General features: G+C 35.6%; 1 protein-coding gene across 2 annotated transcripts; it reads left to right on the forward strand.

The window, feature by feature from the left end:
* Positions 1 to 1,421: 1,421 nt before the first annotated feature.
* Positions 1,422 to 23,119, forward strand: LOC122046779 (two-component response regulator ORR21-like). 2 transcript variants are annotated; one of them, XM_042607641.1, is made up of 6 exons: positions 1,422 to 1,997; positions 4,783 to 4,935; positions 5,022 to 5,420; positions 5,587 to 5,663; positions 6,643 to 8,071; positions 22,774 to 23,119. In XM_042607641.1, the coding sequence occupies exons 1-5, from the start codon at positions 1,844 to 1,846 to the stop codon at positions 8,053 to 8,055; spliced, it is 2,196 nt and encodes a 731-aa protein (XP_042463575.1). In that variant the 5' UTR covers positions 1,422 to 1,843; the 3' UTR covers positions 8,056 to 8,071; positions 22,774 to 23,119. The 2 variants fall into 2 exon arrangements, with proteins under 2 accessions (XP_042463575.1, XP_042463578.1); XM_042607644.1 differs by having other exon boundaries at positions 6,643 to 8,061.
* Positions 23,120 to 23,783: the final 664 nt, after the last annotated feature.

The raw sequence follows: 23,783 nt of genomic DNA on the forward strand, positions 1-23,783 counted from the left end.
TCACATTCTTCTTTTTCAAAAATACCCTTTTATCTCTTGAAAATATCCTTTTCGTCCACATCCTCCTCAATTATTTTAGTACCGAAAAGCTTCACAAGATTACTATCTTAGTCAAATTGTGATGGTGAAAACCACTATCAACATGATAAATATATTGACGAATTTAATTGATTGAAAGTTAAAATTAATTGAAAATTGAAAGAACTCTAAATGATATATCAAATCCAAAGAGAAAGATAACTTTCATCTCTTTTCAAAAATTTAAATTTCATTCTAATATTTCGTTTTCATTCTCATTAACCAAATACGTAAAAAAAAAAAAAAAAATTCTAATTTCTCATTCCCATACCTTTAAATCAAATGTCATCTCATCATCTTAAATGTAATGTATTAAATGTTATTTTTAATTTAACTATTTGGAGATCCAAAAAGTTCACTTGAATTTTTAAGAATATGAATGGTGAAATAGAAATTTTGATTGTTTAAGCGGTAAAGTACAATATTCTCTTAAATTACAAAAAAATCATTTTTACCCTCTATAATTTATCTAATTGTTATTTACACTTATAATTATAAATATTATAATAATAAAATACTCTCCTTTATCACTACTAAACACACATCATCAACAACCCACGTGTAAAAATAATATAATATAATATAATTTTATATTTTATTTGTTGAATTATTTAGTGTATTTTTTTTTCTACTTTCTTTTAAAAATTTTAATTTAGTATTTTTTTCAGATAAATTTAATTTCTATAAAAAGTAAAAATAATGGGCGACGTGTCCCTAAGTTTTTTTCTGGGATTTTTTTCCTCCTATCATTGCTATTTTAAAAAATATATTTTTATACTTAAATATATTTATTTATTTTTCTTTACTATTTTACATATTTTTTTATTATATATTTCATCAATCAAATAATATCATAACTATAAACATATGAACAAGATTCTATTATCCATTTTACATACCTAAAATTTAAAACTCCAAATATATCTCTTCCTGTTTTTTCACATTTAAATTTTTTTAACCTACCCGCCTCCTTAATAAATATATACTTTCATATATGAATACCATAGCATAAATTAAAAATAATAAAATTTTAAATTGGTAAAAAAAAATTAAATGCGGAAAGATGATAGGAGTATAATGGAAAAGCTCTATATGTTTTTTAAATTTTAAAACTTGGACACGTATAGTTGTAGAACATACTAAATAATAATTTTATTCAATACAACTAGTCATCCTAAAATCAGGGTTTATTATATAAATTATACCTCCCTCTTCTGGGGCGTAAGATACTGGATATATATTTTTTATTTTATATATTATACTATAAAATAATATTTTAAATTGGTGTGGTAAAATAAAAACAAAATAAATTACAGGAGCAAATTGAATTTGCCAAAAGAAAAAGTAGAAGGGTCGTAAAAAGACAGTTGTCGGGGTCTCTCTCTCTCTTGCTTCCCCTTTTCTCTCTCCCCGTCCCGGCGATCGTTGGATCGAGGTAGGCGCTGGAATTGGTCGGAGAAGCTGCGATTTGGGTCTCCGCGACGTTTCTCCGTCGGTTGGGCCGTAACGTTGGATTGGTCCGGAGAGAACTTCCCGTTGACTTTTCTCGTCCTCTCGCGGTGGCGGATCGACGCTATCTGATCTTGCTGTTCTTGGATAGGTTGGGCAGGGGATGGAGGTTAGATAGGGATTCATTCAGAGAGGTGTAGGGAAAGTGGTGACTTGGGAGTGGAATTTGGTCCATTTGGAGAAACTTGAGGTGTGACTGCTCAGATTGGGGGAGGAGTGCCGGAGGGTCGAAGTCCCGGAATTGACGGCGCGGAACATGAGTGGGGGGAGCAGCTACGCGAGTTCAAAGAAGATGGAGAGTGATAGGATTTCGGATAAGTTCCCGGTGGGGATGAAGGTCCTATTGGTGGACGACGACTTGACCTGCTTAGCGGTGGTGAAGCGCATGCTTCTTAATTGCCAGTATGACGGTGAGTCCTTTCCATCATTTGTGCTCCTCTGTGTATTCTTGCTCTTATATTGTCTTTATCGTGTATCATTTATCGTTTATGGTGTTCGCTGACAATGTCTTCTTTACGATTCAATAATTTGTAGGGAACTAAAAATCCCAACTTTCAATTATCGTTCGCTGATTGAGTGATAAACAATAACATAGATTGAACTTAATAATATGCGTGTTTGCGAAGTATGCATTCTTTGTTCCGCCAAAGTTCCAGAGAGGCGGCTGTTCTAGACAGCCTAGACTCCTTCCGCTGAAACATATATATTTTGAATTATTTTAAGAATAAATGACTCTAGACCATCAAGAATCTTAAAATACATTATTAAAATGCTTCGAGATATTGTAATATTTTACCTTTGGTTTTTCAGCTCTTAATAAGTGCCCAATTAGGCCATTAGAACTTTGTTTAATTTAAGGGCGTTCCTTGATAGTTATATCCATAATGATGTGTTATAAACATGATACTGTACTGTGTACAGGGAATATGAATTTCTGGTAGTACCATGGAGGAGTGCTTAGAGTTTTCTTATAGAAAGCATTTTGTTCTCAATCAAACATTCTTGACATCAGGCATGGATCCAGGAATTACAGGTGGGTTGAGCTTTGGGTGTGGAAGGGGTGGGCTAAGCATCAAAATAAAATGAACAAAAAGAAAAAGAGAGAGAGAAAGAACACGTCAATGCTGTTTGGTGCCAAGTTGTAGGCTATACAATATCTATGTAAAATTTTTTTGGGCTGGACTAGAGCCCAAGATAGCCAGCCCTATCTTAGATCCGTCTCTGCTTGACATACTAAGGTGGTGGATCATCCTCATCACCTTTTGTCACTTAGCATTATTGTTCTTGTGCACTCTAAAAATTTGTCTTTATCATAAATACGCTTGCCACATCATAAACAAGGTCGACTTTAGAGATTTTGCGCAAATTTTTATAGTGGCTACTCTTGACCTCTTCATGGACTAAATTGTGGTGCTCACTATGGTAAAAAAAATTTGAATAGGGTTTTTGCGATTAGATTTGAATTTTTTTTAAGTTGAAAATTTGGGGTCGGAACCATGTGCCAAAAAATATTCTAGGGAAAGACTTCTCCATATGTCCTTTCCCTTTTTCTTGTTTGAAAAAAAAAGGAAAAAAAAGGAAAGCGAACAACTGGAGAAGACTTTTCCTAATTTTGACCAAATTGACTTTCCTAACTGGAGAAGACTTTCTCTTTGTTTCTTTGGGCGGAAAAAAAGAATGAGAACAATCAGTGAAGACTTTTACCAATTTTGACTGAATTGGCTTTCATTAGACGGAGAGTTCCTATAACGTTCAAATATTGCCAATTTTAACATTAGAAAAGAATCTTTAACCTTTTTTTTTTGTGTGTGTTTTTATAAAATAATTTCATTTCTCTCTTTCTTTCTTCCTACAAAACTGTGAAAAAATGTGTCTCTTAGTTACCTTTCTTCCAAGGAAGTAAGAATGAGGTATAAATTTCCTTCTCTTTTCATATAAATGTAGTATTTTCCTATACTCATTCTTTCCTCGACACTTTCCATCTCTCATAGGAAACGCAATCTAGAGACTTGAAATCTTCATGCAGGTTGTATATCATCTGCAATAGTCAATGTGCAAGTAGTTTTAAAGCTTAGATTTATGTAAATAAGCTAAACTACTAATGCAATATATACATTAGGTGGCAAATTCTGAAATTGATAGGCTTGGAAATTTTGCATTGGCCTATACTTTGGGGTCAGAGTATTGGGTTTACTCTCTAGCCTTAAGGTTAGTTCATCTTGGGCTCAAGTGGAGTGAATAACTTTGCTCTAATTTTTGTTCCTCGGATTTGGATATAAGCATCTGACATAGGTTTGTTTCCAAGTTCGAACATAGTTGTTTCTGGAAACTTTTACATCTGATCAACAGAGTTATAAGGTAGAGTATTGGTATTTGAGTGTTGATATCCAAAACTGATGTGGAGGGGAAGATGAAAAATTCAAGCATCATAGTTTTAATTAGCCTAGAAAATTCCACTCTTTTTTTCTTTAGTAATGTTAGACTTGTGCGGTGTTGAAGTTTCCTCTTTTAGACATAATGGACCACTACACATGATCATGTTGGACAAATGGGCTGGAGCATCCTAACTTTAATAGATTTACTGATTGTATTTGAATATGTCTATATTTCATATCATTTCAACCTATTTTCTCTTATTTTATCATCTAGTAGAGGTACAGATAATTGTCAGTCCTTTTGAGTAACTCAACACATTTATCTTTGCATTTCAACCTCTGTGCGTTATTTCTTAAGAGTTCAATAACTCTGATTTATACAATATGGTGATTTGTACCACAATCTTATAATTTTTTCCATTAAGCACATTCAATGTGTCTTTCTAAGATGAGAGAAACAGAGTGATTTCTCTTTGAAAAGACAGCCAAAATGGACTGCTACAGACTTGTTTTTCTACATCTCATTATTAAATTATGAGTTCTCTTGTTGCATTTACTTACTTGCCCACTTGCCTTCACGTAAGGATTAATAGTTTAGGAGACAGGCAACGTTTCAAATTTATTTTTGCACAGCACGTGATAGAGGCAATCCTGGTTCCCTTTTTTATTTAATTTTTTACACAAATTTGTGACAACAATAATAGTATACTGTAGCTGCATGAATAGTCATCACATGAATCATAACAAAAAATCTTTTGTCATCTCACCTATTTATAGTTTTTAAATCTTCAAGATGACTTTGGATCTTTTAATTCTGTAGTTACAACTTGTGCTGAGGCTACAAGAGCTTTATCACTTCTAAGGGAGAACAAGGGCGTTTTTGATCTGATAATTAGTGACGTCCATATGCCTGACATGGATGGATTCAGGCTACTTGAATTAGTTGGTCTTGAAATGGACCTTCCTGTTATCAGTAAGTAACTTCTCTGACATTTGAATTTTTCATATCTGCACAAAATAGTTGGGATACAGTTATTTAATTTATTCATGAATTTGCAGTGATGTCTGGTGATACAAGGTTCAATGTTGTGATGAAAGGAGTAAGTCATGGGGCCTGTGATTTCTTATCCAAGCCTGTCCGTATGGAAGAGCTACAAAACATATGGCAGCATGTTGTTAGAAGAAAATGGCTTGACAACAAAGATATTGAACATTCGGGTAGTGTGGAAGAAAGTGAACTCAACAGAAATGTCACTGATGATTCTGACTATGCTTCCACAGTGAATGATGGAAGGGACAGCTCATGGAAATATCAGAAAAAAAAAAGAGATGCTAAAGAAGATGATGATGGTGAACTAGACAGCGTAGATCCATCTTCATCTAAAAAAGCACGTGTAGTGTGGTCAGTTGAGCTCCATCAGCAATTTGTCAATGCAGTGAACCAACTAGGAATAGACAGTATGAACATTCTCAACTCTTATGTTATTAAGATAAACAAATGCCTTTGGCTAGTGCGAGTTATATGTTTTGTTAATACAAACTTTGACACATATCAAACTATATATAAGCTTGATTCAGTAATTTTATTGAATTACTATAATTTCCTGAATTTTGGATAATGCAGAGGCTGTGCCCAAGAGAATCCTGGAATTGATGAACGTTCCTGGTTTAACAAGAGAAAATGTTGCTAGCCATTTGCAGGTTTGATTTGAGCTACTTATGATTTTTATTTGTTCAATGTTTGATTACTGCAAGTTTGTTCTATAATTTCGCCCTAAGCAATTTGGACACACAGCTTCTTGTTACTATATTTTGAGAAACTGGAATCTCCACAGATTTCCTTCCCTTTTTACCAGCTTAACTTTGGTTATCCAGATTGCACCATTAATGTCAGATTGTTCCTGACTTCTCTTGTACCTTAATTTTCTTATGAATCAAAAACTACTTTGTGATATCACTTTGTATTTTAAAAGCCAAATTTAGAATTTTAGACCGTTATTTCCCTTGAGTAAACATCATAGTCTTCTTTCTCGTTCTTGATTATGATTTTAGAACTACTATGTATTGCTGCGGTGTCTGGAGGTTTTATTTTCTGTACATCATCTGCAGAAATGTGAAGACAGAAATGCACTGAATATTAATGTTTAAACTATTAAAGGTCCTATGAATTACTATATTGAACATGTTAAAACTAATGATGTCTCAAATTTAAATGCAGATGAAGTTTCATGTTGAAGCATTAAACAAAATATTCTTATAAATTTCTCAAACTACCAATGACAAACTAACGAAGGGAAACAATAGGATTAAGCTGTTCAAATGTTGTTGTGACAAATTTCATCTATTTATTTCTATTTGAGGAACTTTTACACCTACCCTTCAAAAACTTTTACTTTTACTTTTACTTTCATCTCTTCAGAGGCAGCATTTGCAAAAAATATTCACTTGAGTTATATCTTTCATGTTGCAGTTGTGAATTTATCATTGAGAATGAACTGTTGGCTTTTAAAATGATCTCCTGGGTATTGCATCACTCCATCTTAGATCGTGGGTTTCTTTGTCCTAACATAGAGTTTCTGATGAATGATTTTGAAACATGTAAAATAATATTTTCTTACTTTGTTGAAGTGGAATTGTATAAATTAACAAATCATATCTCTGAGAATTCTTAATTGCGCAGAAATTCAGACTTTACCTAAAGAGATTAAGTGGAGTAACTCACCACCAAAATGGTCTCACTGATACTTTATGCGGAGCTCCTTCAAATGCAAAAGTGGATCAGTTGGGAAGATTTGATTTCCAAACTCTAGCAGTTTCTGGTCAAATTCCTCCAGAAACTCTGTCTGCCTTGCAAGATGAGCTCTTAGGACATCCATCTTGTAGCTTATCCATTCCATCAATAGACCAGCCAGTAGTTCAACAAGTTCCAATTCAAGGGAAAAATTGTGTTAGTTTCGAGCGTGGAATAACATTTGGTCAACCTTTGTTGAAAGGTCAGGCATTATCTTCTTTTCCAGTTTGGTCCTGGAATAGCCTTGGTGTCGTGACCTCTTCTAGCAATATTGGAGGTTTGAATGCTTCTCAGAACAATACGTTACACATGACAAAGTTGGCACAACCACATTCACAGACTGCACCATCAGAGTCCAATCAGGCAGTGAACGTGCAACCATCTTGTTTAGTTTCCCAAACAAAACCATCTAACAATTTTCAACTTCAGGTGAATACTACGCTTTTTAACCAGGACTCTGTTTTAGTCCCTTCTGAATCCTCAGGTAGTTACCAAGCAGGAAGTGATGTTACTCCACTGGTTGAAGATTCTGTTGTAGTTTCTCCTCAATCGTCAACCAGCTTGAAGATAGAGAATAATAATTTTACAAATTTGAGATCAACCACACTTCCTTCTCAGTCATTGATCAGCATTTCAGTAGGGAATAACCCTGGGTTTATAAATAACGGTTCTGTGGTAATCCCTTCTCAACAAATAAACAATTCTCAAGGTGATTACAATTCTTTTCTTGTCAATCAGAATTCCCTGATAGTTCCATCACAGCCTGCACACACATTGAAGACAGAGAAAGATGTCTATGTGAATCATGGCATGATTCTGAACAAAGATAGCTCCCACATTAATTACAATCGATTGCCAAAATCAAATGCTGTAACATCCAGCATGGAACAAATCATAGACAGACGCTTTCATAGTTTGGCTACGCTAGTCTATTCAGTTCCAGACACAAACACTTTGGACATTTGTTCTAGCACAGGTAGCAATGCTAGTTGGCAGCTGAATAATCCTGAGATCATGATTGGTCAGTCTAATGGGTCATCCTGTGTTGTTCATGACTCTTGCAATTTTCAAGTCACGGATGCAATGTCAAGGAAACTGTTAGACAAAGGGCAAGGGAATAATCATGATTTTGTTAGTAAAAGTACTTACCTCCCAAGCCGTTTTGCTGTGGATGACATTGAATCACTCACAAGTGAATTGACTGACTGCATCACTTACTCCGGAGAGGATGCAAACATATTAAATCAAGATATTTATAGGGAACTTCAAAATGGACCATGTGCCTCTAGAAGTTACAAATGATTTCATGTATGTTTCAGTAAGTACTGGAATTCTCTCATTTTGTGACTGGTGTTAGTATGTTAATATAGGTCCGTCTTATGGGCTTCCATTCTTTATGTTGCCTAATTGATGGATCCTTTTGTTTTGCTCATATGTTATTGACCAATGAAAATCTCAAGCTTAATACAAAATGATAAGTTTTTTTTCCAATGTAAGATGGCCATGTCACTGGTCATTTATAAAAGGCATTAGTGCTTTTCCTCCCAGGAATTACAATATGTGAGATGGGAATTTCTTATTCCTTCACTAAGCATAAATTAAGAAATCTTGAGATGCTTTTCAAATGTGCAGGATGATTTACGCTGAGTTTGATTCTCACAATTCAATGCATTAATTCGTGATTAATTAATTAGTTTATATTTAGTAGCTTAAGCCCATCAAAAAGTCACCACTTCATCATGAATATGAACCATGGCTGAGTCTAGCTTGACTAGAAAACATTTTCCTTCATGTTATCCTATGCTACTAATGGAGTTATTTTGTGATTCTTTTGACTCCTTTTTGATGCCCATCAAACAAGTTCATATAGCTTATACTATCTCTTGCATGATCTAATCATTCTATAAGATTTAGGGCACAAAATTTTGTTCTTACATCCCATACTTCATACAGTGCTTGTTCCTTAGAGTAGGTAGGTGAAAGAAATCAGGAACAGCCATTCCCTAACTGATTTTATTGTCTAGCAATATGGAAGAATTGACAATGGAAGTAGTAGTATAGTCTCAGTAATGAATATACACTAGAATGTGTGGGGGAAACATTTTGCTCTAAAACATTGTAAGTATGAATGAACTGTGAAAAAATCCATGACTAGAGATCTTACATCAAGAACGATGGTGAAACAAAGGAAATATGAAAAAATAAATGATAAGAGCATTAGTTAAAAGCTCTTGGAATTTGGAAACTTACCTACTTTTATATAGTTTGATGGCCAATGCTATTGGTGTTACACAAGTGAAGTGGACTAAAGATCAAATAATCTTATGTTTCTGTGTTTTCTAGTGCAACAAGAAAAATACATTTGCCTTGATCCCAACTAGACTTACAAGCAACACATACCTGTAGCCAATTTGTGCATGCATTATTTGATCAATGTCAACTCCTTCCAAAAGTGCAATTTCACATGGATTTGATGATTTTATGAAAATGAGTATTGGAATGTAATGCCTATTAGTTTCACTGGTAATATTCCTTTTTGTGAGTAAATTAGTGCTCAACTTAATTTTCTTTTGAATTATCCTGATTAGCATCATCAGTAAACTACAATACTTTAATATCATCTGATTATCATGAATCAAAGTATCTCAACCATTTAGAGCATTAATTTGAATATTTAAATTGCACTTGTCATGTTGTGCCATATATGCTTTGTTTTGCTTTGGATAATTGATTTATTGATTTATGTCTTTTTAGAATGGCTGTTTTCGATTTTTTGAATAGGAACAAAAAAAAAAAAAGGAAGTACCTTTATGCTTTCATTTCAGTTCAAAGTTTGATTGCTATTTCCATAAACTACTTGATGGTCAAATTGGGAAATTCTGTATTTTATTGTTAGGTGTTTACTATTAGGTGACATGGGATTGAGAAACATCTGTTATAGAAAATGGATCAGAATCCTTGATCTGGACATGAATAACTCATGGAAATTAGTTGTGCCTCAGTTATAATCATTGATCTGGAAAGGATTGGTGTTGGTTTATGTCCAATTTAGTGGTCTTTAAAATGATTTATAGGAGAGAAAAATTTGGTAATAGTGTTTGACCACTATACATTTTCAAGTTTTTTTTCTTTCCACTTATTGTTATTTTTTGTCTCTCTAATCTTCGTATCTTATCTTTATCCATGCATCACTACATCTATAACTGTACAATGACTGATGGTATATAAGTTATAATGTCACTCCCCGAGTGAGACCTTTCCACAGGTAGGAAGAATATCTGTATAATAGTTCCATTGGCACAACCCTTTGCTCGCATTCATATGCTGTAGAGATGTTAGACAACATTCACCACTTATCTGAAAAACACGAGCAATGATTATAGTCACAATAACAGTAGTTCCATATCAATATCTCAAGTTTTGATAGAAGTAGAAAGCATAATATTAACTATACACAAATCCATAAAACAATAAAATTATAATATAGCCCTCACTAGGGACAAATAAGCAAGAGAACCATAGTTCGAATCCCACTAGGGATGAATATTTTGGAGGTTAGTCTCTGAATACATAAGCTGTGTTCTAGATTTACCTGGTAGGCGAACCAGGGGAAGACCGTCTACCTCCAGGATTCGCCCAGACACTTGGATTATCAAAAAAAATAAAAAAAAATTATAATATAACACATCTCATGATAAACAAAACAAACCACAAGAAAAATAACTATGCAACAAACTATTGGAAAGTTCCAAATGCCACTCAAAATTCCAAGTCCAATAGTAGTGATGTCTGAGACCAACAACAGAAATACACCTTATGCCTCTTCTCGATGCCCCTATTGTAGGATCGAAAAGACGCTAGAGGGGGGGAGGTGAATAGCGATTGTTGGAAATCGATAGCGAATTAAAACAGGTACGCAACGGAAGAATAAAAGAAGAAAAGAAGATAGAGAAGCCAAGCACTAATATAAGTTGGTTTTACTTGGTTCGGAGTCTTCGACGACTCCTACTCCAAAGCCCGCACTCAACGAATGTTTTCGTTGGACAATTCACTAACAGTTCAAATGATTACAAATTGAGTACAGGAACTATATATGAAAATTACCGACAACAAAGAGTGAGAAATCTTGATCGTCGGTTGTCGGAGGAGCATTATAGCATCGTAGGAGCTTTTTCGGAGCACCGAGCAAGAGTAAAAGTCGTAGCAGTTGTTGTTCTGAAGCTCCTGGTCGAAGGTCTTTAAATAGGTCCATTCCAAGTGTTTGGAACCCATCCGGGTGCCTGGACCACGTGGCTCGGCCAATCGACGCGTTCCACATCAGCTTGTGGATGATTTTTCAAGTTTGGGCGCCCGGACTGCCCGGGTGCCTGCCGCACTCACCTGGGCGCGACTGCTCCGAGCGCTCGGATCCTTTTTGGGCGCCCGGACTCCTTATGGGCGCTCGGACTCCTTTTCTTTAGCAATTTCCTCTCTGCAAGAAAAGGTTAGTCCAGGCAATAGAAAAAGCATTTACCCTACAAAACAGAGTTACCACAACATAATAAAATATGAGTAGTAATTAGATCCTGTCTCCCTGAGATCAGGATCTAGTCAACGTCTCAGCTTAGGTTTTCCAAATGGACCTAAGCTGGACCGACGCCTATAGTTCCCTCAACGAGGAACGCGTCCTCACTGGATTTCTCCTCCAGTTGCTTACCTTTACTTATCACTTGCAGTCACTTGACTTGCCTCTGACCTACCAGGTTTTCCCGCTAGTTGTCAGGTTTGCAGACCCAACTGGAGTTCGGTCGGTTGTGAGGTCCCATGGACCCAACCGGAAGTCCCGCCAGATATCAGGCTCCGCAGACCTATCTAGATTTCCCACTAGCTATCGGGTCCTGCGGACCTAGCTAGATTTTAGCCTGGTGTCAGGTCCTTTAGACCAGTCAATTTCTGCACACTTGGTAGAAAGGTTAGACAAACAACATATCTAACTTTAACCTATTTGTCATACATCAAAATCAAATTATTAGTACAACTTGCACCAACAATTTTTTCTTTTTGATGTAATGACAATCGGGGTTAAAGTTAGAAAAAAATGTAATAAAATAATAAAACAAGCATTAAGCATGGATTGTTTAAAGTGAGTTGATTTTTCTAACCTAACCCACTATCCTCCCCCTTTGGCATACATCAAAAAATAAATGCATAAATAGGTCCATTCCGGGTGTTTGGAACCCCTCCGGATGCCTAGACCACGTGGCTCGGCCAATCGACGCGCTCCACATCAGCTTGTGGATGATTTTTCAAGTCTGGGCACCCGGACTGCCCGCGTGCTTATCGCACTCGCCTGGGCGCGACTGCTCCGGGCGCTCGGATCCTTTTTGGGCGCCCGGACTCCTTATGGGCGCTCGGACTCCTTTTCTTTAGCAATTTCCTCCCTGCAAGAAAAGGTTAGTCCAGGCAATAGAAAAAACATTTACCCTATAAAACAGAGTTACCACAATATAATAAAATATGAGTAGTAATTAGATCATGTCTCCCTGAGACCAGGATCTAGTCAAGGTCTCAGCTTAGGTTTTCCAAATGGACCTAAGCTGGACCGACGCCTATAGTTCCCTCAACGAGGAACGCGTCCTCACTGGATTTCTCCTCCAGTTGCTTACCTTTACTTATCACTTGCAGTTACTTGACTTGCCTCTGACCTACTAGGTTTTCCCGCTAGTTGTCAGGTCTGCAGACCCAACTGGAGTTCGGTCGATTGTGAGGTCCCATGGACCCAACCGGAAGTCCCGCCAGATATCATGCCCCGCGGACCTATCTAGATTTTCGACCAGCTATCGAGTCCTGCGGACCTAGCTGGATTTTAGTCTGGTATCAGGTCCTTCAGACCAGTCAATTTTTGCACACTTGGTAGAAAGGTTAGACAGACAACATATCTAACTTTAACCTATTTGTCATACATCAAAATTAGATTATTAGTACAACTTGCATCAACAATTTTCCCTTTTTGATGTAATGACAACCGGGGTTAAAGTTAGAAAAAAATGTAATAAAATAATAAAGCAAGCATTAAGCATGGATTGTTTAAAGTGAGTTGATTTTTCTAACCTAACCCACTATCCTCCCCCTTTGGCATACATCAAAAAATAAATGCATAAAGGTTTAGCACAATAAATACTTCAAATAATATTTTTGACAAAGGTAAAAACTCAGGTTCATTTGAGGGAGGAATAAATGTTTTTAAGAAAAAAAAAATTCAAGGCTCTTTTTCAAAATAATTTGTAAGTAAAGTCCGAGAAAATTTCAAAAATTTCTAAGTAAATTTTTCTAAGAAAACTTTTGTCAAAAATCTTTAAGTAAACTTTTTCAAGAATTTTCTAAGTAAACAGTAAAAATTTTCAAGTAAAATTTTTGGCAAGTAAGACTTTTGAAAAGATCTTCAAGGAAATTGTTTTACAATTGTTGAGTAATCTATTTTCAAAAGAAATTTCGAAGTCAAATTTTTTAAAGAAAAAAGAAAAAAAATTCTTAAGTGATTTTTTTTCCAAAGTAAATCGTTGAAAAAAATAATTTTGAAGTAAATAGTTTTCAAAGAAAATTTTCTAATAAAGATTTTCAAATGAAGTAAAAAGCCTTCTAAGGAATTATTTTTAAGAGCAGTAAAACTTTTGCAAAAAACTATTTTCTAAGTAAACTTCTTTAAGTTTGAAAAATGACTATTTTCTAAGTAAATTTCTTAAAGTTTGAAAAATTTTCAAAGTAACTTTGTCATAAAAATTTTAAACAAAATTTCCTAAGTAACAATTTCAAAGTGATTTCCAAAAACACTTTTCTAAGGAAGATTATAAAAGTAATTTCTAATGCTTTAATACTTTTCTAGGAAATTATTTCCAAAGTAATTGCAAAGAAAAATTCAAAGTACTTTTAAAGAAATAACTTTTTAGGACTAATTTTTTAAAGTACTTTCTAACAAAACAAGGAAAATTTTCAAAGTAAGAAAGATGTTTAAAGTGGAACGAAAAAAAATAAAATTATTTTTAAATTGTCTAAATAAATCCTTCCCCTAATCTGATAACATAGGAAGATCAAGCATTATGTAATAAGCAACAAGTCAAATAACTAAAGTGAAAGTAGCTAAAGGAAACTGAATACTAGTAACTGAAGTAAAGGTAAAGTCACATCAAGTCAATATGAAACAACAAACAAGCAAAAGACAACATAATAGCAGTCTGCGAAGACGAGGAAGATGGGTCGGAACCCTAGGAGTGTAATAAATCCATCAACTCAGTATGACGAGTCTGGCTCCTTTCGAAGATCGGAGACCTCCTGGCGAAGAATCGTCACGGACCCCTCAAGTCTAGTAACTCGGTCGTTTAATGTACGACAGATTGGAGGTGCTGGTACCCCAAAGAGATCAGCCTAGGGCTGGGCGGCTGGATCAGGTGGAGGCTGAGTGGCTAGGTCGGGCTGGTGTTGGACCTCTCTCCTCCAAGACAAGACATCCTCATCATCTATATGTACACCTCCTAAGGAGAAGTTCCTAGCACCTACCATATCAAACTCATTTAGGGTTCTGACATCACTTGACATCAATATCCAATGAGGCTATGTAGGCGGTCAAAATGTGGCAATAAGGCATATGGACCCGCCGACTAGTGGTAATACCAGCTAAATAGAGGATGGTATGAAATATGTGCAAATTAATGTCTATATCTAACCTATGCCACAATGCATAAAGGAGAAATGAATGAAAAGGACGCATCATCACTATGTCACAAGTGGTCAGGGGCAAAATGCATATGACTAGGACCCTATAAAGGCATAGTCCTAGACTCTTAGGATGACTGATCTAAATAGGGTCACAGTCGATACACGCTGATCCTAAAAAAATACGAATAGATCGTATCGAGCGTAATATGCGAGTAGGGATCACCAATGGTGGATCCCGAGAAGGGTAGCACTGGAAGGGACATGCAGATGGACGTAATCCCAAAAAGTCCCGAATAATAGTGGGGAATAGTGTAATATTCGTACCGATGACCCTAGTGGTGTAGGTAAGATCATCGACTCTAACTAGGTTGTTGTACAATTCAGCACATAGACCTATATTTACTGAACTAGAACAATAAACTAAACGCTATAAACTATAATAGTCAATGACCTCTACAGCGGAAATGCATGATCACATGAAAAAGTGCCTATCTAGATATCTAGAAAGTAGGGGAACATAGATAGTAGAAGAAAATTTAATCCTAAGTTTATCAGTGGGAAACCTAGGGTCTGTACTAGCGGTTGAGGGGCCAGCACCAGGATGTGATCGTTTCCTAGTTAACAAAAACATCCTAATAATAAAATGCTAAAGCAAATAAAACAAGCAAAATAAAGTTTAGAAGAAAAGAAATTACCGAGGCATCGTTAATGGTTATAATAGAACTGACGGCCTCAGTTGATCCGCAACGATGGTGTAAGAACCGAAGAAATATTTCTTTTTCCCTTTTCTTTATTTTTGCGATAAAGCCCGGTGAGGGGCTTTTGAAAGAAGAGAAAAGGGAAAGGTGCAGGAAGAGGGGGCGCCCCCTATTGCCCTTTTATAGGACATTCCGGGCGCTCGGACCCAGTTTGGGCGCCTGGAGGGGGTGGCAGAGCGGAGCGCCCGAACCCTATCCGGGCGCCTGGATCCTGATACCAAGGGCGCCAGCCCCTGGTTTTGGGCTCCTGTGCATGTTATTATTATTATTAATTAATTAATTAGGGATTGAGTTAAGTTTAATGATTTATTTAAGTTAAAAATTAATGACAAAATTAATTAAGTTAAAGATTAATTAGTTTGAAAATTGAGCAAATTAAGAAATTAAATTTGACTAAGTTAATAAATTGATTTAAGTGACAAATTGATTAATTTAGGGATTTATTAAGTTTAGAGGTTAATTTAAGAATTAATTAAAGATTAATTAAGTTAAAATAATTTTAGTCAAGAATTAAAAAATAATTGAATTTAAGGATTAATTAATAGTTAATTAATTTAAGTTGAGTATTGAGAAATTTTTCAATTTTGAGAGTTATTTTGAGTTAAGTTTTAAATTGAGGATTAATTGTGAAATTAATTTGAGTTGCAGATTAGTTAAATTAAGTTGCTAGGAAAATTAAGTAAGTTGAAAAATGAAGTTGTTTAAAATTAATTAAGAAAAATTAACTTAAGGTTAAGTTAAAAATTAATAATTTAATTAAAAAAATAATTGAGTTATTTAATAAACTATTTAAAATTAAGTTAAGAATTAATTGCGTTTAAAAAGTTAAGTTAAAGGTTAATTAATTTGAAAATTGAGTAACTTAAGAAGTTGCTTTAAGAGTTAATTAAATTTAAGAAAGACATAAATTAAGAATTAATTAATGGTTAACTAAATTAATTTAAATTAAGGATTAATTAATAAACTAATTCTTAATTAATTAATTTGAAAATTAATTTGAGTCAGTAATTGATTAAGTCAAAGATTAGGATAGGAAACTAATTAATTTTAAGAATAGTAGCAATAAAAGCTTAGTTAAACATACTCATCTACTATTGATCCTTAACTGTCTAGCTCTTGGTTACTAACTGACTATCAGAAGATTACCTGGTTAGTTGAGTCAAGTATTTATGTCCAGTTAGATATTTGCTAAAAAAAAAGGATTACTTGACTTGATCAATATACTGTTGTATTTTTCACCCAGACTTATGTTGATACACTGATATAAGCATCTGAAGTATAGGCAAAATGCCTGCGCATCTTACACCATTCTATGTTTATAAATACACAATCAAGGTAAATCTAGTGTGTTTGTGAGATACTCAATTCGTAGATTTATAGGATCATGCTTTTTATGGATTTAATCTAGGCTAAGTCCAAAATAAATTTTGGATCACTAAAGAAATAGGAAATTTTTTAGAAAACATAAGTAAATAATTTTCTTAGAATTTAAAGATAATCCGAATAAATATCCTCTACCTTAATCTAAGATTTTTCAAGCATAAGCAATATCCTTATGATTATTTGCAAATTTTTAAGGAATTAATTATTTAATTTCAGATTAATTATTTAGATTTAATTTAGTTTATCCTTATTCATCTCACCAGTCTAACTTTTCACACAAAGGGATCCTATAATTCGTGAGATGAGTTTAAGTTGAATTTCAGGATTTGGTTTAAACTTGTGTTAGATTCAAGTTTAGTTTGCGTTCAACAAACAAATGTTTTTGGATAAACTTCTAAGCTGTGGTGAGTCATCTGGACATCATTAGAGCAATCACGCCTTCGAGGTTTTCCAAATAGTCCTATCCACTAAACTTAATAATAAAACTTTGGTCTAACAAGCAAGGATTGGTAAGGGGTAACTTCAGTTAGTTCCACTAAGCCAAATGCACTTGGTCGAAGCCATATTTTCCTAAACATGCATAGTCAGAGCTTCCCTAACCTACTATCATCTAAAACTTCTCAGTGTTATTTTTCAAGTTAAACTTTTGTCCCTTTTTAACCTAATCCTAATTACCCAACCGGGTAAACTATTATTTTGGAGGTGCCAACTAATTTGAAGTCTCCCCTAAATTATTTAACTTTTAGGTTTAGGTGTTAGGTTTATGCTAATTTAGGTTTAGGTGTTAGTTTGTATTGTTTAACTTCATTTTACGATCTAGTGGTGAAGGTTTCTAATAATCCTTTAAGTTTATTATTTTCACTTTTTAAATTTGTTTTTTCCTCTTCAAGTTTTATATCTTGATTTGGGTTTCTATTTTCAATCTGTTCCTTGAGACGTTAATTTTTCTCAAGAAGTGGTTCAATTTGTTTTTCATGTTTAATTAATTTTTTATTTAAACATGCAATTATTCTAAAAAATTTTGATGTTAAGATAGAAGATACCTCGTTCGAACCTTCGAAAACGAGTGCGGACTCGTGACTTGATTCATATTCAGACTCGTCATCTTGTTCCGACTTGCTTTCTGATTCCGGTCCAGTTGGGATTAGTGCGAGGTAGTTGTGTTGCTTCTGATATTCGACATCCAATTATTCTGAGGATGATTCATCCCACGTTGCTTTGAGTGCTTTTTTCTTTTTTGTTGTTTTGGGTTTGTTGTCTTTCATCTTTGGACACTCGTACTTGTAGTGTCCTTTCTTGTTACATCCGTAGCATGTGATCTTTGCCTTCGTGTCATTTGACTTGATTACCTTTTGTAGGTCCTTCGAGAAATTGTTCTTTCTTCTTGTGAACATTTTTCTGACCATGTTCATGAGTTGTTTTTCTTTGTCTTCTGAGTCAGATTTAGATTCTGACTCTAGTTTGTTCTTGCGTTTAGCTTCTTTTGAGGGCAAAAAGTGCAATACCTTTCTCGACCTGCTTTGAATTAGTCTGTTCATGGAGTTCAAGTTCACAAAACAACTCATCTAGTTTTAATTTAGATAAGTTCCTCGAAATTTTGTAAGCATCCACGATGGATGCCCACAGTGCATTTCAAGGAAACGTGTTTAGAGCATACCTTATCAAATCTCGGTTCTCAATTTGATGGCCGATTATATGGAGCCCGTTGAGGATGTCCTTTATCCTCGTATGTAGTTGACTCGCAGATTCTCCTTCCTGCATTTTTTATGTTAAATAGTTTATTTAAAAATAGATCCCTTTTTGTTACCTTTGCGTCATTGGTTCCCTCGTGTAGTTCGATGAGTTTGTCCTACAGCTCCTTCGTGTTTTCGTGTGGGCTGACGCGGTTTAGCTTCTCCTTTGTTAATCCGCACTGGATTATGTTGAGTGCCTTGAAGTTGATCTGAGCCTTCTTCTTCATTTCCGAATTCCAATTTTCCGAGTCCATTGGAATTCCAGCGTTGTCGATGAGCGCCTTGTATTCTTCGGTGACACTAAACTATTGGTCGAAGTCGGTCTTCAGGTACACCTCCATACGTTTCTTCCAATATGGGAAGTCGTCGCCGTTAAAGAGGGGAGGACGTACGGTACTGTATCCTTCGTTTTGGGCCATTAACCTTGCACACAAAAGAGGAAAAAGAAAAGAAGTCCCAAGACTAGGTCTTGTATTAGTAGTGTGGGAGAAGAAAGAAAAAAATATTAAGACTCGATTGGTGTTGCACCAATTCAGAGTAGTTTGCAACGGGAAAAAAAATTATCCAAAAAGGTAATTGTACCAGTTTGGATTATATTGAAAAACTCAAGAATGGAAAGAGAGAGGAAAGAAAAAAATTACCCCTTGCCTGATTGGTAGTTGCACCAATTCAGAGCGGTACCTGCTCTAATACCACTTGCCACTTGTAGGATCAAAAAGACGCTAGAAGAGGGGGGGGTGAATAACGATCGTTGAAAATCGATAGCGAATTAAAACAGGTACGCAACGGAAGAATAAAAGAAGATAGAAAAGTCAAGTGTTAACACAAGTTGGTTTTACTTGGTTCAGAGGCTCCGACGACTCCTACTCCAAGGCCCGCACTCGACGAGTGCTTTCGTTAGACAATTCACTAACAGTTCGGATGATTACAAATTGAGTACAGGAACTATATCTGAAAATTACCGACAACAAAGAAAGTGAGAAAATCTTGATCGCCGGTTGTTGGAGGAGCGTCACAGCCCGTAGGATCTTTTTCGGAGCACCGAGCAAGAGTGAAAGTTGTAGCAGTTGTTGTTCTGAAGCTCCTCGTCGAAGGCCTTCAATTCCGAGCGCTTGGAACCCCTTCGGGCGCTTGGACCATGTGGCTCGGGCAATCAGCGCGCTCCACATCAACTTGTGGACGATTTTTCGAGTCCGGGCGCCTGGACCGACTCCGAGCGACAGGCGCCCGGACCGCTCGGGTGCCTGCGGCACTCGCTTGGGCGCGACTGCTCCGGGCGCTCGATCCTTTCTAGGCGTCCGGACTCCTTTTCTCCAGCAATTTCCTCCCTGCGAAAAAAGGTCTGTCCAGGCAATAGAAAAAATATTTATTCTGCAAAACAGAGTTAGCACAACATAGTAAAATATGAATAGTAATTAGATCCTGTCTCTCTGAGACCAGGATTTAGTTAAGGTCTCAACTTAGGTTTTTCAAATAGACCTAAGCTGGACCGACACCTACAGTTCCCTCAACGGGGAATGCGTCCTCACTGGATTTCTCCTCCAGTTGCTTATCTTCACTTACCACTTGCAGTCACTTGACTTGCCTCTAACCCACCAGGTTTTCCCGCCAGTTGTCATGCCCGCAGACCTAATTGGACTTCGATCGGTTGTCAGATCCCGCCGATCCAACCGGACTTCCCGCCAGATATCGGGCCCCATGGACCTATCTAGACTTCCCACCAGCTATCGGGTCCCGTGGACCTAGCTGGATTTCAGCCTGTTGTGAGGTCCTTCAAACCCGTCAACTCCTGCACACTTGGTAGAAAGGTTAGACAAACAACATATCTAACTTTAACCTATTTGTCATATATCAAAATCAGATTATTAATGCAACTTGCACCAACACCTACCACTCTCCTCAGGTTGGTATGGAGGAAACTATAAATATAAGACTTCAACAAAAGCTAGAAAAATAAAAATAAGATAGGAGAACCTCCGATAGGAAACAAAAGAACAAGATGGACAGTTATAAAACATACAAGGGAAATGCAATGTAATATCTCAAATATATCAATTCCTACAAGTTGAACTCTAGCAAACCCAACAAGTTTTGCAAGTCAATATCTCATGCTTAGAACATACAAATGGCTAATTTGACCCAAAATGACGTCTGTAGCATACACAACGCTCACAAACCCACAATGATCTTGTAATCTCCAGCTAGGTGCAGGACTTTTACCTTCCCAAACCAATAATGTTTTTATGTTCTTGTGATCTCTAGCTAGGTACTAATAGGACCTAACCGTCATGGACCAGATCTCATTGCCCATAAGGCTCCTGTAATTTTTTGGCTAAGAGCTAATCAGACAAAACCATCTCAATACACAAATGTGCCCTGCCCTTGCTCATCTCATGGTCCATGCACTGCAAGTATAATAACAATACTCTATTTTAGTGCATGCTTACCTCAAATGTAATGTCAATAGAAGTAGCACATCAGCAAGACGAAAAACAATTGCTCTTAGAATGCATCTATGAAATACCTAGGCATGACAGCTAATGATAAACATGACAAAGAACCATTAATGAAGGATCCAAAAATATTGATATAAAGCAACTCGTGCAAAGAAGCAATAAGGTAAAGGAGGTCCTCAGTCAGGTTATGACTTACTCATGACCTCCCCACTTGAACTCGACATAAACCTTTCTCCTTTCACTTCTTTAGTCCCAACAATATGTACAACAAATACAATCAAGGGCACCATGCACCACAACCACATCAGGAATGCTTTCACTCCAAAGTAATTTTGTAGGTGGCACAACATGCCACATGGATTCAACATTACAACAGACTTATTCTCAATGGACAACACATTACAATTTCACATTCTTAGGGCAACGTCCCATCAAACAATCTCTTGATATAGGCCAACACTACTTCACAAGCCGACACAAGTTAAACATCTTCTTCATTTTGTCCTCATCTCCAAAGCCTTTGGTTTGAACCCAATTTGACATAAACACTACTAGGAAAAGGGGAGAGGATCCTACCTCTAGCTAAAGTTCACTGTCTCTGAGAACACTCCAAGGTGGCATTCACTGTCTAACACGCCAAATTGCTGCCTGTTACTGAGAAGGAAAACTAGGTTTAAAAGTGAAATACCAAGATAAACAAAGGAGGACACTAACTTCAGAGTCTTACTTCCTAAACCCCACATGGTTTGCTGCCAAGACCACCTCTTGTGGCTGTTGGTCATTATTGAAAAGCACTGGACTCAATTGGGCGGTTCCATTTCTTGATTGTTATGCCGAATAGGTGTGACATTTGGGAGTATGTTTTGGTCCTTGTACTTTGTGATTACCTTAGATGGGTCATTTAGGTATAGTCTAGATGGCACATTATGAATGATTGCTTGATGTAATAGTTTGTCATTGGAATGCATGTAGACTATTATGCATTATCCTGCCACAGTTTTATTGCATTGGCCCTTTTTGGGTGATTGGCTAAAGTTGGTCATTCTTAATCTGACGTGCTCAATTTGTGAAGTCATAACTTAAGAATTCTATTTATTTGACAATGCCCTTTTGTATCAAAAGGTGATTACGCTCACCCTAAGCGCCCCTCACGACCTTACTTGAACAGGACAATGCCCTTTTATAACTACACTAGATAGTTTGCTATATCATGTAATATATAAATAATAGATTCTACATTATATAAAATAAAAATTACAATCAGATGCAAACTATACCAATGCTATATATTAATCCGTAGCATTGTCTTGGAGAAAATAATTTTTCTTCATTTCATGTTATCAACAAAACCCTAAATACCTTATCAATGACTAAGAAATCACACCTGCTTTGTATGGGGGCGAATGTCCAAACAAGGGCCATCATGTTTAAAGATGCCCAGATATTGACCCTTTTCCCCTATTTTTCGTAACTCCTTATCAAGATTTTAACAAATAGAATAGCTAAAGTATTCCCTGACCAATGGTTTAAACAAAACATTATTGTACAGAATTTTGAACAGCAATTGTTTTGATCAAAAATACTATTTTCAGGACAAATTTGGGATTAGCTTTTCGTAGGGCCATGAAATGGAGTTTCTGGAACAGGGTCCTTTAAAATGAAAGTCTTCGTTTGGGCATTTTCCCATCATGCAGGCACAACCTAAAGGTTATTAGAAGAAATTAACCTTAACTTTCAAAATTCCATTAATTTCCTTCACAGTTCACACCGCACATAATTGTAATCGATATACTAATTATTAGCATTTTTGTGATTGTGATGGTGCCCATATTGATAGAATGACATGATGCAATGTGCCAATTCCAGCTAGCTGATACTCTTAACATATACAACAAATTTTGATATTTCTTGTGCTTTGCCCAATCTATGTTAGTTTATGTCACATGGTAGAAGCTTTATCATTCGACAAGATGTTTAAACAGTTACTTTACGATGCAGGTAGATGCTTGGATGGCCGATTTTTATTGACCAAGCAGATTACTAGAGTCAGTACTCATCCTCTCTTCAGTGAAATGAAAAGTTTCATGGGATTCCTTTTTTTTCCCAGATCAGCAATGCAGCTATGGGAAGTAATTGGGGTGCTCTAGCAACAAGCCTCAGTTATGGCAGTAGTTATTTCTTTCAGCTCATCAAGCAAATAATGGTTATTTTTTATTCTCTTTTCTTTGTTTTTTTTTTCTTTGCAAAACGATGTGGTGTATCAGTTTGGGATGTGTTCGGCAGTCATGTACTTACTGGTTAAAGGCGTGAAAGTTTAGTGTAAATTATGATCCTTTTATTCTCAGCGTCTCGGCCGCGGTCAATCGTAAATGGTTGAAATTCACAAATGGTTGATACTCCAATCTTGTGCATTTGCCATACCGCAGCCACTTCGGCTGTTCTATACTGATATCAATGATCTATTGAACAACTAAGGGTGCGGTTTTGTGTTTTTCATTTTCTGAAAAACGCGTGTTTTTAAAAAATGATGTTTGGTTTGTATTTTTCGTGTCTGTTTTCTAAAAAAATAGTTAATATTTTCTAGAAAAATAGAGAATGACAAAAAGTCATTTTTTGTTTTCTAAAAAAACGTACGTTTTTCAGAAAATGAAAATAAAAAATGTGCAAATTAAATACACCCTAACTTGGTTCCTCATCAAATGGTGAGTAGTATTACTAACCGATGTAGCACAATTTTAAATCATAGATAAAAAGCAAGAAGGTGAAATTTGTTTGCAACATTATTTTGTTTATATTATTTTTTAACATATTATAAATACTAGATTTGGAAATAATATAAAAAAATTATATAATTATTCATAAATATTTTTCATATACATATTTTTGACAATTAAATTTTATATAAATTAACTATTTCTTTATTTTTTTAACATATTAGATTTGGAATGAACATAAAAAATTTATATAATTGTTAATAAATATTTTTCATATACATTATTTTTAATAAT

The sequence above is a fragment of the Zingiber officinale genome, chromosome 2B (assembly GCF_018446385.1).
Source record: "Zingiber officinale cultivar Zhangliang chromosome 2B, Zo_v1.1, whole genome shotgun sequence".
NCBI lineage: Eukaryota > Viridiplantae > Streptophyta > Magnoliopsida > Zingiberales > Zingiberaceae > Zingiber > Zingiber officinale.